General features: G+C 41.9%; 2 protein-coding genes across 2 annotated transcripts; both read right to left on the bottom strand.

Moving 5' to 3' along the window:
* Window positions 1–3,901: 3,901 nt before the first annotated feature.
* Window positions 3,902–6,211, bottom strand: LOC103987889 (probable glycosyltransferase At5g03795). The gene is made up of 6 exons (XM_065091400.1): window positions 5,849–6,211; window positions 5,701–5,769; window positions 5,517–5,621; window positions 5,317–5,426; window positions 4,879–5,227; window positions 3,902–4,812 (listed from the first exon to the last, which is right to left on the bottom strand). Exons 1-6 carry the CDS (start codon window positions 6,209–6,211, stop codon window positions 4,132–4,134), a joined length of 1,677 nt encoding a protein of 558 aa, XP_064947472.1. The 3' UTR covers window positions 3,902–4,131.
* Window positions 6,212–12,047: 5,836 nt separating this feature from the next.
* Window positions 12,048–13,097, bottom strand: LOC135597898 (glucan endo-1,3-beta-glucosidase-like). Its single transcript, XM_065091399.1, has one exon. It carries the CDS (start codon window positions 13,095–13,097, stop codon window positions 12,048–12,050), a length of 1,050 nt encoding a protein of 349 aa, XP_064947471.1.
* Window positions 13,098–14,298: the final 1,201 nt, after the last annotated feature.

Below are 14,298 nucleotides of genomic sequence, written 5' to 3'. Positions count from 1 at the left end.
AATTATTTATTATCCTACTTCTTTTTAGTTAATTATCTTTAGTATTTTAATATTTACACTTTAAAAAGTTATACTTATATTCGTATAGTTACGAAAATAAAATATCTAGATCCATTTATAATAATATTATCGATTTTATCAATAAAAATATGAAAAATATATGATAAAAAGATAATTTTAGTATTTCAGTTAGTGATGACAGATGACATCGATAGTGGCGAACAACAACATCGTCAGGAGCTATGGATGATTATTATGGATGAGGAGAACGATGATGAGAGGTGAGGGTCATTTTGCATCTACATCGATGCTAATGTAATTATCAAATAATCCTTTATCACTCTGCATTTATATTGACATTGATATAGTCATTTGTCAAGTGACAAAAGAATCACTTGAAATTTGCATTAGCGAGATACCAAGCGATCTATTTGTTGCTTGGTAACTAATTACATCAATGCCGATACAAATACGGAGCGACCTCCAATGATATCATTATCTGTCACTACCAATTAAAATAGTAAAATTATCTTTTTATCCTTTATTTTTATATTTTTATTAGTAAAACTAATATTGTTAGTTAATTAAGATTTCTAATTCTGAATTGGCCGGTGGTTTAGGAGTTTGAGACCTAATTAAGATTTACACCTTATTAATATTTAATTTTAATTTTTAAAAATCCATTTGGAATCGAACCAAAATCATCGATTTTGGTTTTAGTTCACGAATGGTGGAATCGAAATTGAATCACCCAATGAGTTCAAAGATGTTCTTCCTCTCCTTTTCCTTCCCTCCTCCTTCATCCAATGGTGTAGCTGTGTGAGGTGGGCCCGCTTTAAAAGGACGGAGAGAGAGAGAGAGAGAGAGAGGGAAAAGGATTGTTTGAGACGTATCATCATAGAAGGGCACATCATTCTGCGAATGATCACGTGACTGAGAGACGTGCACGTGCTGCCGACACGGAAGGGGTCGGCGATGGACGAATGGACGATTCTACCCTTTCGCCGCGGACTCGTCACCGACGCGGCCCGGCCTTCTTAAATTCACCTCAGTCACCTTCTTGAAGTCCGCGAGCATTAATGCCCCGATCAAAGTGGGTTGTTAGGACCCCCTTCCCCCTTTGCTTGCACCCCCGATCCTCTGTTCTCGTCGCCACACTCTCGGGTTCGCTTGGTGCAGGTCGGGAACCAACCCTTCGGTGATTGACCGCCGGATTCCGGTCAGGTCCCTCGCCGTCGACCCTCCCGTTGGCTCGCTTCCTCACTTGCATCAAGTGAATTCGAGAATACCTGGCGAAAATCAAGCTTCTCGATTCCCTCTCTCGATTGACTGCGTGCCCTTTGGTAGCCTTTTTATCTCTCTCTCTCTCTCTCGCTCGGGTTTTTGATCGAAAAGCGTGGGTTCTTTTGGGTAAATCTGCAACTTTTGGTCCCTCTTCTGGTCTTCTCGTCCCGGTCTTTGGCGATCGTGACTATTGTCTTTCTTTGCTTGATGAAGTTTAAATCTTGTTCGTTTTGATCGGAAAAGTTAAAGGGTGAGAGGGAGGATTTCGAAACTTGATCAAAAGTATATTAGGTCGTGTCCATTTCGCTCGTGGTTGAATAGAACTGATTTCTTTGAAATCAGTGAAATCGGAGATTGGGCTTCTATTTCTTTGAATCTGGGAAGATCGGTTCTGACGAGTAACTTGATAAAAATTGGATCTTTGCGGCCAAAAAGATGATATTTTTTCTATTTATTTGCCTTGTTAGAGGGATATAGATCATATAATTCTGGATTTTGATTCATTTGGGAATATATTCGGAAATTTTCCGATTCATTACGGTCGTCGTTGGATCTGCGGCGGTATAAGCATCTTGGTTTGGGATAGTTTGCATGTTACAACCCTAGAGCCGTTTTGGGCTTGTTTTTGTTGGTTTATTCACCTGCACACCAAGTATCCCAAGACATGCCAAAGCTTTTGCAAACCTTGGTCCTGATCAACTCTCTATTTAGAGGAACAAAATAAAATTTGCGATTTTGATATCTGCTGCTCATTATTTTGTATCTTCTTTCTTCTTTAACTTTGATTAGTAAATGATATCTGCATCTTGAAGACTACAATGGATACTTGTCTTGTTACATTTACATAGATCTTTATTAGTTGAGGACTCAGTATAAACTCTGACTTTGTCATTGTGTTGTCTGAGGATGAATAACCTCCTCATTTTGGAGGCTGAAATATGTAGGTTGTTGACACTGCTCAGATTCTATCCTTGTCTCAAGACCACTTAATCAATCCATCTCTTTTACTTTGTTTATAAGTTGGCAAAGGTTGAGTATCAATGGAGAGAATATTTGTTGAGATCTGAGGATGGTGGGCGATTGATCATTAATGATCCTTCATGCTGGTTTGAAGCTCAGTATTGGGTTAGGGTTGCAGGACCTCACAAGATTCGTCAGTGACGTAAGGATGAGTTGATGTGCTCAAGAAAAGGATGGTTCTCCTGGATTTCACACATCCCATTAAAGAACACCCTGTTTTCTAGTGCACCAGCTGACAGTGAAGCAAAGAGACAAGAGATGGTTGCAGCATATATGTCAAAGAAATGTGCTCAGAAGGCATCTCTGTCCATCTCAGCCAAAGAACAAAGGAATGAAAGGACTGGAAAGCTGACACAAGCACCACAGTCTTGTGGCTTTTCCAGTGTGTCTAAACTTCGAAAAAAGAGTAAACTACATCAAAGAATCTTTTCTATGAAATTTCGTGGCCAATTTATTTAGAAGAAGACCCAACTTTGAGTTTTTACCATAGAACGTCCCTCATTTAAAATTTACTGCAGAATGTCCTTAATTCTAAAAATTTTAGAAACACTCCTAACAACTGAGACATGTTCGGTCCATAATAGTCTGAACAGGTTGAACCGGCCCGCAATGAATGAACCAGTGATGTTTACTGAGTGCAACTACTCGGTTTATGATTAGTGTAATTTGTTCTAAATTAGTATAGTTTTTTCTAGTTTTTCCCTCATAAATGAGATTGATTCATCCATCATAAATTATTTCAATCGGTTCATCCGTCGTTATCTCACTTTTATAGAACATTTCATGGATTTTCAGAATTTGGGATACTCTGCAGTAAAACTTCAACAAAAAACACTTTGCTTCCTTTTTCTTTTGGTAAATCATCATGATACGCAACTGGTTTGGACTTCCCGAGAGGCTTTTCTCCAGTGAAAAATAGCTTGTTTACTTCCCAGAAAAAGTAGGTTACTAAGAAGCTTTAAAACATGAGTTGATGATAGTCACATTATAGGGTTAGGAACAGGAGTTTTGCTTGTGCTCTCCTCCCTACCTTCCCCAGTATCTTGGCTTTGTTTACTCTTCTGTTCCAAAACAGGGATTATTTATTCACATGTTGGCATGCTTTGGCATCAAACTTTGGACGAACATAAACAAATAGGTCCCCACTCTGCTTCAAGAAAGTTGATTTGATGAATCGAGGCTTATTAATTCATTGAAGCAGGGAACAGTGAAGCCATTTGTTTACGTTCAGATGAATCTGATGATTTTTACCCCAATGTCGGATTTCGGTTTTGGTTACGGACCAACCCATATGGTTCAAGTTTGACTTAACGCCCCTTGCGGCGCGAACACATAGCGCCCCGCGATTAGGACCAACCCATATGGTTCAAGTTTGACTTAACGCCCCTTGTAGAACCGTGATTGGTATCACTGTAGGTGCAAAAGCTAGTAAAATTTTTAGATGAATCTGCTGATTCTACTACAAGATGTCTAGGATCTTGATATTTGGTAAGTGAGATGTCAAGATGATGTATCATCTTGGTCTTATATGTCAAGATGATATTTGGTTGTAATAACTCTATAAACTTATGTGAAAAGATGATGTATCATCTCGGACGATATGTATCAGTTTATCAGTTGATGGATATGATTCGCCCAATATATTTATTGGATCGTTAGATACAATTAGCATAAGAAACATGAGTTGTATAAAAGCTGATACAATTAGGATTGTTTACAATGTGAAAATAGAGTAAGTTTTGGAAAACAAAAAAACAAAAAAATTCAATGAATTGTAACATATATTACAGTAACTATATTTAAGGATGAAACGAATGGTATGTAATGTTATTGGACGGGGATTTGGTTCAGTCTATTATACCAAATGGAGTGCAGTATCATGTGAAACAGATCGTACTTTCTCGGCCTCCCATGCCACACAAAATGCTTCTGCAACCTCTTCACGTTCATCTGCATCGTCATGTACCGCTCTTCACCGATTCCTAGCAGTATCTCCTTCAACCTCGGTATGTCCTTCTCCGCCACCACCACGGAGAACGCGCTCCAGTCGAGCACCTCCTGGAACGGCAGCACGAAGTTGTCGGCTATGATCACCGGCACGCACTCGTAATGGATGGCCTCCACGATCCTCGGGCTGTTCACCTCGTACCCCATGGGGCAGACGCAGTACTTGCTCGACCTCATGTGTTCGGCGTACGACATCTTTCTTGCGATGTCCGCCGGCAGAGCTTCGTATATCCTCATGTCCTTGTCTCTCCCCCGCCATTGTCCGACCAGGATCGGTCTGACGCGGCCGTGCATTTGTCCTGCGAAGAACGCCAGAATAGCCCTCTCGGACGCAGGTCTTCCTCCAATGTCGCTGTCTGGCCTTTTGGGCGTTCTGATGTGCGTCTCAGGAAGGGAGACGTCTCTTCCGGGGACGAAGATCCCCTCGGAAGCATCTGCGTTGCACACTGCTTTGATCGTGTTCTGTCGCAACTCGTTGTGAAGCTTTGTTGTGTAAGGTGCCTGCACTAGGAGGAATACGAGATGATCATAAGCAGAGAGGGAGAGAGAGAGAGGGAGACCGCTTACCCAGTCATGGCAGGCAACGAGGAAATGATCTGCCCCTTTCGTCCTGTTCCAGAATGGATACTTAGCAGAGATCGAGTTCACGTAGTCCCTGAGAAAGATGGATATGGGCTGCAAACTATGCGAGTTGGGGACGTAAAGATGAGTTCTAAGCTGGAGCGAGCTATATGGGAGGTAGAACAGGTGGGCCTTCTCGGGGTCGTTCACCACGAACTGCTGGTTTTCCTGCATCAGCTTCATGAACCATCCTTCGGAGGCGTAAATGCCGCCGAGCACGGGTGTGTGGCAAAGGGGTCGGTTTCCATCCTCGTAGACGTACACCTTCAGAATTCTCTCCATCAGCTCGTAGCTCCTGCAAGCATTTGAAGCTTAGATTTCTTGGGACTTTTGGATTAGAGAAGGGGATTTCCGTTCGGTTCAACACGCTTCCTTCGTCCTTACCTCTTGAAGACTGAAAAGTTGAGGAACAATGGAGGATAAAGATCTGAGTCATTCGAAATCATTGGTGCATCAGCAATCTCTCTCTTGGCTTGTATGAGCTGCAGATCCGTCTGCAATAGCAAAACAGGGCACCTATGAAGCCAATGGAAGAACACTGTTACCTGGTCACGAATCGAGGAAGAGTAAGCTTAAACGTGTACCTCTCGCAAGGAAGTCGGCACCTTAACTTCTGCAGCATTAGAAATCTCACTTGGAGAAGAAGGCGGATTGATGGTGACAGCTTCGTTGATGGTGTTGTTCACAGGCTGTCCGAATCAAAACAAGAGATCAAACACTTAATCTCTGAGTGGTAGACAAAGAAACAGCATGAGAAGGCCTAAAAACCTCTGTAGGAGAAGGCGTCGCCGTGCCACCGGTATCAGGAGGAGGAGAATGTGCAGAGGAAGGCGGCGTCTGCAGTGTATCGACATGAAATCAGTGAACTGTTCTCGACGTATACGTTTAAGCGACGTAAGAAAGTAGGGAGCAACACCTCCGAGGCGACGAACGATGCAGTCGGAGACGGAGAAGGTGGTGCAGCTGCAACAGGGGACGAAGAAGGACCAAGAGGCAGAAGAGGACGAGCAAGCGGCGGAGGAGCATGCGAGAGTGGAAGAGTAGGCCACGACGTGGAGGAATTGGACCCGACGTCACCGTAGAAGGAGAGAACAGGGAAAGGGACCGAGAACCAGATGGAGACGCGGCCAGTAGAGGAGGAGAAGGACGCGAAGAGCGCCGCAGCGGACGTGACGATGGCAACGACGAGAAGGACCAGAGTCCTCCACCCTCCCCCGGCCAGGCCGCCACTGCAACCGAGGCGGCTGGAAACTGCCTTCTCAATTCCGATGACGTCCATCGGCGACGGTGGTCAGTGCGCGTCCTTCGCTGGCGCCGGAGACCAACGCGATATGGTCTCGAAAACGAGGGTGAAGCGAGACCTTAAGAAGGGGGAAGACCGGAGCACAACTGTAGCCATTTGCAGGTAAAATGACCCTACTATCCTCGACGATTACCATTGTAGTCCTAACGTGTAGGTGATGGATTTGCTGGTAATTAATGTGATTGTTGAGGGTAGTTGTTGGCTCATAGGTTTTCTATGGTAAGAAGTCTTAGATTGGTAATTAATTAGAATAGGATCATCTCATGTTATGTATGTGATAGTTGAATTGAAGAGATCTAATAATAATAATATTGTATTACAATTATTACTATTATTATTAGATGATTCACTGCTTAGCAAATCCGAAACACATATCCAATAAAAAAATTGAAATCCATTTATGTAAAATAAAGTAGAATCTTAATAGGAGGGATACATATCAATTACTAGAAAATATGGGAATGGTTATCACAATAACCATATATTTTCTATTAAAAAATTAGTGTATATATATATATTAACAACTTTAAATATATTTTTTTATAAAAAAAGACTTCAATTAATTAGCATATCGTTAATATTTGATCAAATGATTTGATAATAAAATTGAATCTAATTAATTGTATTAATATGCGTGCATGCACAATGAGATAATGGATGGAAACGAGGAGACGTGATTAATTGCATATAGATCGAACCATTTGTGAGGAGAGGGAGGAGTTGAGTCAATCCATTTGGTTTGGTCACAATGCAATGCATTGACTTCCCCAAAGTTGACGACGTTTGAGTTCCATAAGCCACCGAAATGAGACCTCTTCGAGTTCTCTTTTGCCACCTTCCGAGCGTCGCTGCTTAGCATAACTCGATCGGCACCAAATTCGATTATTGGAACTGTTTCAAATCAACTTATAACTTATTCCATTGATTTTTCATTGATCTATGATTCCAATAAGCGAATTTGATGCATTTATAACTTATTTTGAGAATTTGATGCATTTATAACTTTTTCCAACCTTTTTCCTAACTTATTTTGATGCATTTATAAATAAGTTATAAATGCATTTGGAGAATTTGAAAGATTTGAATTGAATGCAAAGTAGAGAGATAGAAACAAAAGCTCTTTGATACCAAAGCTAATAAATGAGTTTGGAGAATTTGGAAGATCTGAATGGAATACTAAGTAGAGAGCTAGAGAGAGAGAGAGAGAGAGAGAGAGAGAGTTCAAGTGACGCTTTTATAGTGGTTTTTCTAAAGGTTGTGTAGAATATAAGTATTTACTTTTGTAATAATGGTGTAGGATCGTCGGACATGTTTTAGACGTGGAAGGTCGATTTAATCTTAGAATGTTACGGTTAATGCAATCAAGCATCGTATTAATTTGATGGATTGTTTGGTGACGTGTCATGCTTAAATCTCGATGGGCATAGTGTTCATGATGACATAATAATCTCGATTGAGATATTAGACTCGGTTACTATATTATTGCACAAATGATAAATTTTATATATGCCATTTAATATTATGAATTTTTTTAATTTTTTTAAAAATTGATATGAAAATAATGACATGATCGATATCTCGACATTACGTGGTTGATACATCAGCACCAGGTGACTGACACCTCGATGTCGGGTGGCCTTGATGCCACGTGGTCAACACCTCACCGTCACGTGATTAGTAACACATGATTGAGCTGGTTTGATGTTGTCATGTCCCAAATTTAACGCATCACGACCATAGTTAAGTCCTAAAGAAACGAAGCGTACCATCTTCTTTATAATTAACACAAAGATAACAGTACTCGAAACCTACTAAAAAAAGACTTATCAAATATATTCCCAACGTCAATCGTTTTATAATAGAAAGCTTAACTGAATCCTCTACATCACTTATTGACTCAAGCTTTGATGGGACTTTGTTAGGAATATCCTTGACGTAATTTTATAAGACCACTCGATGCACAAATGATAAATCTTAGGTTCAAATCCACATATGAACGCCATGTATATAATTTAATATTATAATTTTTTTTTAATTTTTTAAAAAATTAATATGAGAATAATGACATAATTGATACCTCGACGCTAGGTGATTGACACCTTAACGCCAAAGTGACTAACACCTTGATGTTAGGTAGTCTCAACATCATGTGATCGACACCTCACCATCACGTGATTAGTAACACATGGTTGAGTGAGTTAGACATTATCATGTTCCATTGAATGCACCATACTTAAGTCTCAAAAAAGCATATCACCTTCTTTATAACTAGCACACACCACGAAAGTAAAAAAGACTTCTCATGTACGTTCCCAAGGTCAACCCTTTTTTAATAAAAAGCTTAGCCGCATCCTCTAAATCATCTATTGACTCAAACTTTAAAAGAACTATGTTAGGAATGTCCTAATCATTCAAATCGACTTTAAGTTTCGAGGAGACCTTACGGGAATGCCTCCGATGTAATTTTATAGGTTTTGAGACCGCTCGATACAGTCTTCTAAGTTTCAAAATTACTCTGAAACACATAAGAACAAATTAGGAATTAAATTTTTAAGACACAAGTAGGCAAAATATTTTTTTTACACAAGGAAAAGTGTTCCGTCTGAATTTTTAGAAATAGGAAGCTTTATATGAATTCTCAAAACTAAAAATTTGTTTCGACAATTTATCCATCTTTGTTTAACTGTACGTATCTAAGTTTAGATATTTGGGAGGGACATAAATATATTAGACTTTTTTTCCTAATAATTTAAACTTGGGATTTTTTTATCATTTAATCAAAATATTTATCATATCTATCATGATCTTATGATAGATTATGATCCTCCTCCCCCTCCACCACCGCCCTCCTTCAGCTCTCTCTCTCCATTATCAACCTACTACTGATCGACCAAGTCGGCTCTCATGGTGAACACGATCCCCTTCGACACCTACGTCGACAACACCTTCAAGGTGGCCTTAAAACTACGTCCTCTTCGTCGTCAACAAGGCCTACACCAACCTGTTCGACGCCACCGTGGACGCCCTCGTGGCGGCGTTGCAGAAGCTGGGATTCCCCAACATTCCGGTGATGGGGACGGGGACGGGGTGGCCGACCGCGGGGAATACTGCCGCCACGCCCGAGAAGGCAGCGGCGGACAAGCAGGGGATCGGCACCCCGATGAGGCCGAACGATGCGGTGGAGGTGTTGTTGTTGTTCAACCTGTTCGACCAGAACAGGAAGACCGTGAAGGAGTACGAGAAGCACTTCGGCATCTTCAACTGCGACGGCACCCCGATGTTCAACATCAGGTTCTCGCTGTAGAAGAGACCAGTTTGATTCCACCGTCTTGGAGATCTGCTGTTCTTGTTTCTCCTCCTTTTTTTCCTTTGATCTGTTTCTTCTCAGTTTGTCCGTCGTTCCGAGTCCGGTGAGGAAGGTACAAGTAGCGCTGGTCATTAGGTAGACCAGCTGATGCACATATGTTGTCACTAAAACGTAAGCGAGTCGACTCACTAAACCCGGTTGACTCAAGCGAGTCGACTAGCTAAACTCGATCGGCTCAAACGAGTCAGCTTAAGTTTGGCCGAGTCTACTCAATAAGGCTAAACTATATAACACGAGGAAATAAGAGGTTAAGTGCAGACGAACCCTAGCCAAGCCTTCGCCGCCCGTTGGTTCCGGCGAGACCCCTCAAGCCGGTCTTCGCCCGCTACTGCCATCGAGATCTCTCAAGAGAGGCTTTGACATCCAGCGGCCTTTCTCAGCTATCGTCTTCTATATTCTCTCTGGTATTCTCCGTCACTGCCGCCAGTTCCGTTGCTGGACCTGACATTCCTTTTTTCTTTTGGTGGTCTTGTGTCTTGTTAGAGCCACATATTACATTAGCATGAGTTGCTACCTCTAAAATTGCAATCTACACTGTGATCAGTGAAGATCTGTAGCAATGTCTCCTGAAATCAGATATCAAATGTTAAACAGAGGATAAATACGTCACCTGAAACCCAAATTCTTGTTCTCACAACCTTGAGAGCTCTTGGAACATCCTAGCACTTGCAAATGCTACTTAGCCATGAGATTATTCTCCTCCCAAGGGCAGCCATCTTCTTCCCACTTCCTTGCTTTCTCAAGAAGTCTCCTTGTCTTTAGTATGACATGCTGATTGGTCTGAACACAATGCCTTACAGATGCTGCAATAGGATTGCTGAGGATTTGAGTTCCTTGGTCACTAGAGCCATGGAGAAAAGACTCCTAGAAATCCAATAGTTCTCTTGATGATGGTTGACATGCAGCAGTGCCATGTGCTTAGCAGCCAAGTAGGAGATGTGGAATGCTACTTGTATGGTTTTCAATGTGAACTTCCCTTGTCTTAGTGATTTGTGGATCATGTTTGAGTGGCTAATAATGGATTTTCCTTCTTGACTGTCCAATAAATAATCAATAGCAAACACCTTCTCAATTATATACTTATAAGATTTTGATATATGAATGTATACATATTTTGTTATTAGTTGAGTTGTGTTTAAAGGCATGATGTTGGCATTCTTAAATTGCTTTATTTGATTGGAAGTGTCTGCAAATTTTGGTTTGAACCAATTATAGTTTTTAATAGTTGTACTGGAGCTTAGATTTGTCTTGATGATTCCATTGCATATTTTCATATAATTGCACTCTTAGAATGCAATTATTTTTTGGGCAACTACTTGAAAAGAATTTGTGAAAATTCATCTCTTTGTGGCATGAATGCTTGCATATGCTAGTCCACAAACTTAGCTACAGAAGCTTTATTCAGAAAATTCACTATTACTACATTATTGACTAGTTCTCCTTGTGTAATACTTGGGCAAGAAGAACACCAATTCCTTATCATTAAAGAAGTCTAACTTTAAAGGCATGATGTTTGCATTCTTAAATTGCTTTATTTGATTGGAAGTATCTGCAAATTTTGGTTTGAACCAATTATAGTTTTTAATAGTTGTACTGGAGCTTAGATTTGTCTTGATGATTCCATTACATATTTTAATATAATTGCACTCTTAGAATGTGATTTTTGGGTAACTACTTCAAAAGAATTTGTGAAAATTCATCTCTTTGTGACATGAATGCTTGCATATGCTGGTCCACAAACATAGCTACAGAAGCTTTATTCAGAAAATTCATTATTACTTCAATATTGAATAGTTCTCCTTGTGTAATACTTGGGCAAGAACATCACCAATTCCTTGTCATTAAAGAAGTCTAATTTTATTTTGCTCTGTGATTTCAAAAGTCTACATTTGTATTTTAATTGGAAAACCATTATGTAGCTATTTAGAAAAGGCAGGTGATTTGACACCTTCTTTTTCCTTGTGTTGTTAGAACAGTAGTTGAACAGCTTAAATAATATATTATGCATGAACAGGTAAATGCTTTCCCATTGTTTCCACCTTTTTGTTTAGTTTGACAATCTGTATCGCATGTTTATAAGAAATAACTTTATGCTCTCAATATTGCTGCAGCTTAATTATGTTTGATGTCATTGTGTAGTCATCTCAAGCCAAAACCATTTGTTGGCAGGTGGCTTTGGTCGATACACATTGAACTCACTGCTTCATTTTATATGTTTGTGTAACACATTGATCGATTTATATAAGCTGTCAATATCTTTTGTTTGCAAAGGAGAAATAATAAATCCAATAATAATCGTTATTTGGTAGGAAAGCAAATTAATCGCACGAGTCTCCATCACTGCATGCTTGAAGAGTGAGGGGCTCCGAACACTAAAGTTATTGAAGACGAAAGAAGAAAGCTTAGATGTTGTTTGTGGCGCTGCGGTCGATGGAGACACCGACTCTAATGCGCACGTCCGAAGGTGGCGTTGACGACCGTTGTGCCATCGAGGTTGAAGACGCCCAAATGCACCTCATGATTAGTCTCATTCCCACTGTTGTTCTGGTGGTTGAACATATTTGACAAGAAGACCTCCAACCCCTGCTTCGGCCTCATGGGGGTGCCGGTGCCTTCCAACGCCCGCTGCACCACTCCATGCACGAAGGCCGCCGCGTTGGCAGGCGTCGCGGCTTTGTTGTTCCCCTGCATCGGCCATCCCGTCCCCGTCACCGACACCGGGATCCCTGAGAACCCTTCCTTCTTCATCGCCGCCACCAGGGCGTCCATGATGACGTCCAAGATGTTGGTGTAGCTCCGCCCGCCGTCCTTGACCGGCGGCGCGTTTTGGTGGAAGAGGAAGAAGTTTAGGGCTTGGTGGAGGGGATTCTGGATGAAGGCTTGGAATGGGTACGTGTTCACCATGAGGGGCGACCCGGTGTCCTGGAGGAACTTGAGCATGGGCCGGACCAGCGGGAGGGATAAGGGGGTGAACGCCCCGGACGACGGCGGCATCGAGACGCCGAGGATGCTGGAGGCGAGAGGCGACGAGATCTTGACGGCGCCGTCGAGGCCCAGCTGCTGCAGCGCCTTGTGAAGATTGTTCATGGCGGGCACCACGTGCGGGATGATCAGAGCTTCGGCGACGTGGAGGACCTCGTTGCCGACCCCGAGGTAGCGGAGCTGCTTGGGGTCCAGGAAGGCGAGCACGTGCATCTTCAACCAGCGGAGGGCGGCGTCCTGCCCGCCCAACGAAAGTGGGACGATCTGGTCGTTGCCGACTCCCACCATGGCCCGGATCCCGGTGCCTTTCAAGGCGGTGAGGATGCTGGGGACGGGGGCGAAGAGGCGAACCATGGAGATGGAGTGCGCCTTGAGGAGGTTGACGAGGACGGCGGGGTCGACGAGATGGGCGGCAGCAGTGGGAACGCACATGCCGATGGTGGCATCGGCCCGGGGAACCAGGAGGAGGAGGAGGAGCAGGAGGACGAGGGAAGAGCTGGGCTTCTTCGTCATGGTTCTTTGTAGAGGAGCAGTTCTGATGTACAGAACGGATGATGAGGTCGGGATGATGGCGTCTTCTTCCTCCTCCTCTTATATATACTGCTCATGGCTTGCTATTTAGCGGCACAAACTTGGGCGCCTACTAAGGCGCGGAGCGTGACCATGGTGTTTGAATCACCGTGCCTTTCTCCCTCCTTTACATGACAGCCTTTCTTTTCCGCTTCACACGAAACAAAAGCTTCCAACACGAGACGTGTGGTGATGAGACTGAGTGGAAGATTAGTTAAATATCATTTTTTTTTAATTATATATATAGATATATATAATTTTATATTAATTCACATCCCCTTCAATTACTAATCAAATAATCAATTTGATTTATCAAATAATTAGTAGTGATGGTGTCCTGAGTATCGACGATTGATGAGTCAGTCCGGTTGATCTATCATCGAAGGTTTAGGCTGTCTTTTTCTCGTTGACGTGGGGTGAGACCACATATGTTATCCGATCGGAAGTCATTTTATTGATGAGGACCTTGTTTGGGATGGTCGGGTAGGCGAATCGAGGTATTCTTGGTTTCAAGGTTCTTCCCTATGGATTAAGTTGTCTGGGTGTCTTTAGACGAAGGGTCGTCTTGTGACTACGAGATTGCGTCCTGATAGCGGGGTTGTCTTTTGATCGCTGACAATCCTACATGAGAATGGATCTAGCATCCATCTTTTCATATTGCTTTTGTAACTCGGGGGTCATTGAGCCAAATATATAGCACTGAGCAAGAGTTGAATCGTCTAAGTACTTCATGTAGCGAGCGATCTTATCCTCACCTGCCTATTTCATGGGCGTGAGCATTACTGTATTAAGGACGAATACGATTTTTTTCGTCATAAGAATGATTCTCGAATTGTAGAGTCAAACCACATAGTTTGGATCAGTATGTCACATAAGAGATTTGAAAGTGACATTTTTTGTAAATAAAGATGTAGTAGAATAAATAACATACAAATTTTGCAGAGCAATTAAGATATAGACTTCTATTTTAATATATTTCCACTATTTTCTTGTGAAATATATAACTCCCTCTAGTATGTGAATTGGAGACCCCTAACGGATCTCTAATGGGGATTAGGATCCAACGATGTCTTAGCATAACTTCGAGGACTCGACCAATCACACTAAGCCCAAAAATATAAGTAATTCTTGCCGATCATAACTC

The sequence above is a fragment of the Musa acuminata genome, chromosome BXJ2-1, assembly GCF_036884655.1.
Source record: "Musa acuminata AAA Group cultivar baxijiao chromosome BXJ2-1, Cavendish_Baxijiao_AAA, whole genome shotgun sequence".
NCBI lineage: Eukaryota > Viridiplantae > Streptophyta > Magnoliopsida > Zingiberales > Musaceae > Musa > Musa acuminata.
Note: the sequence above shows the minus strand (reverse complement) of the source record. Positions and strands in the feature narration are given on the sequence as shown.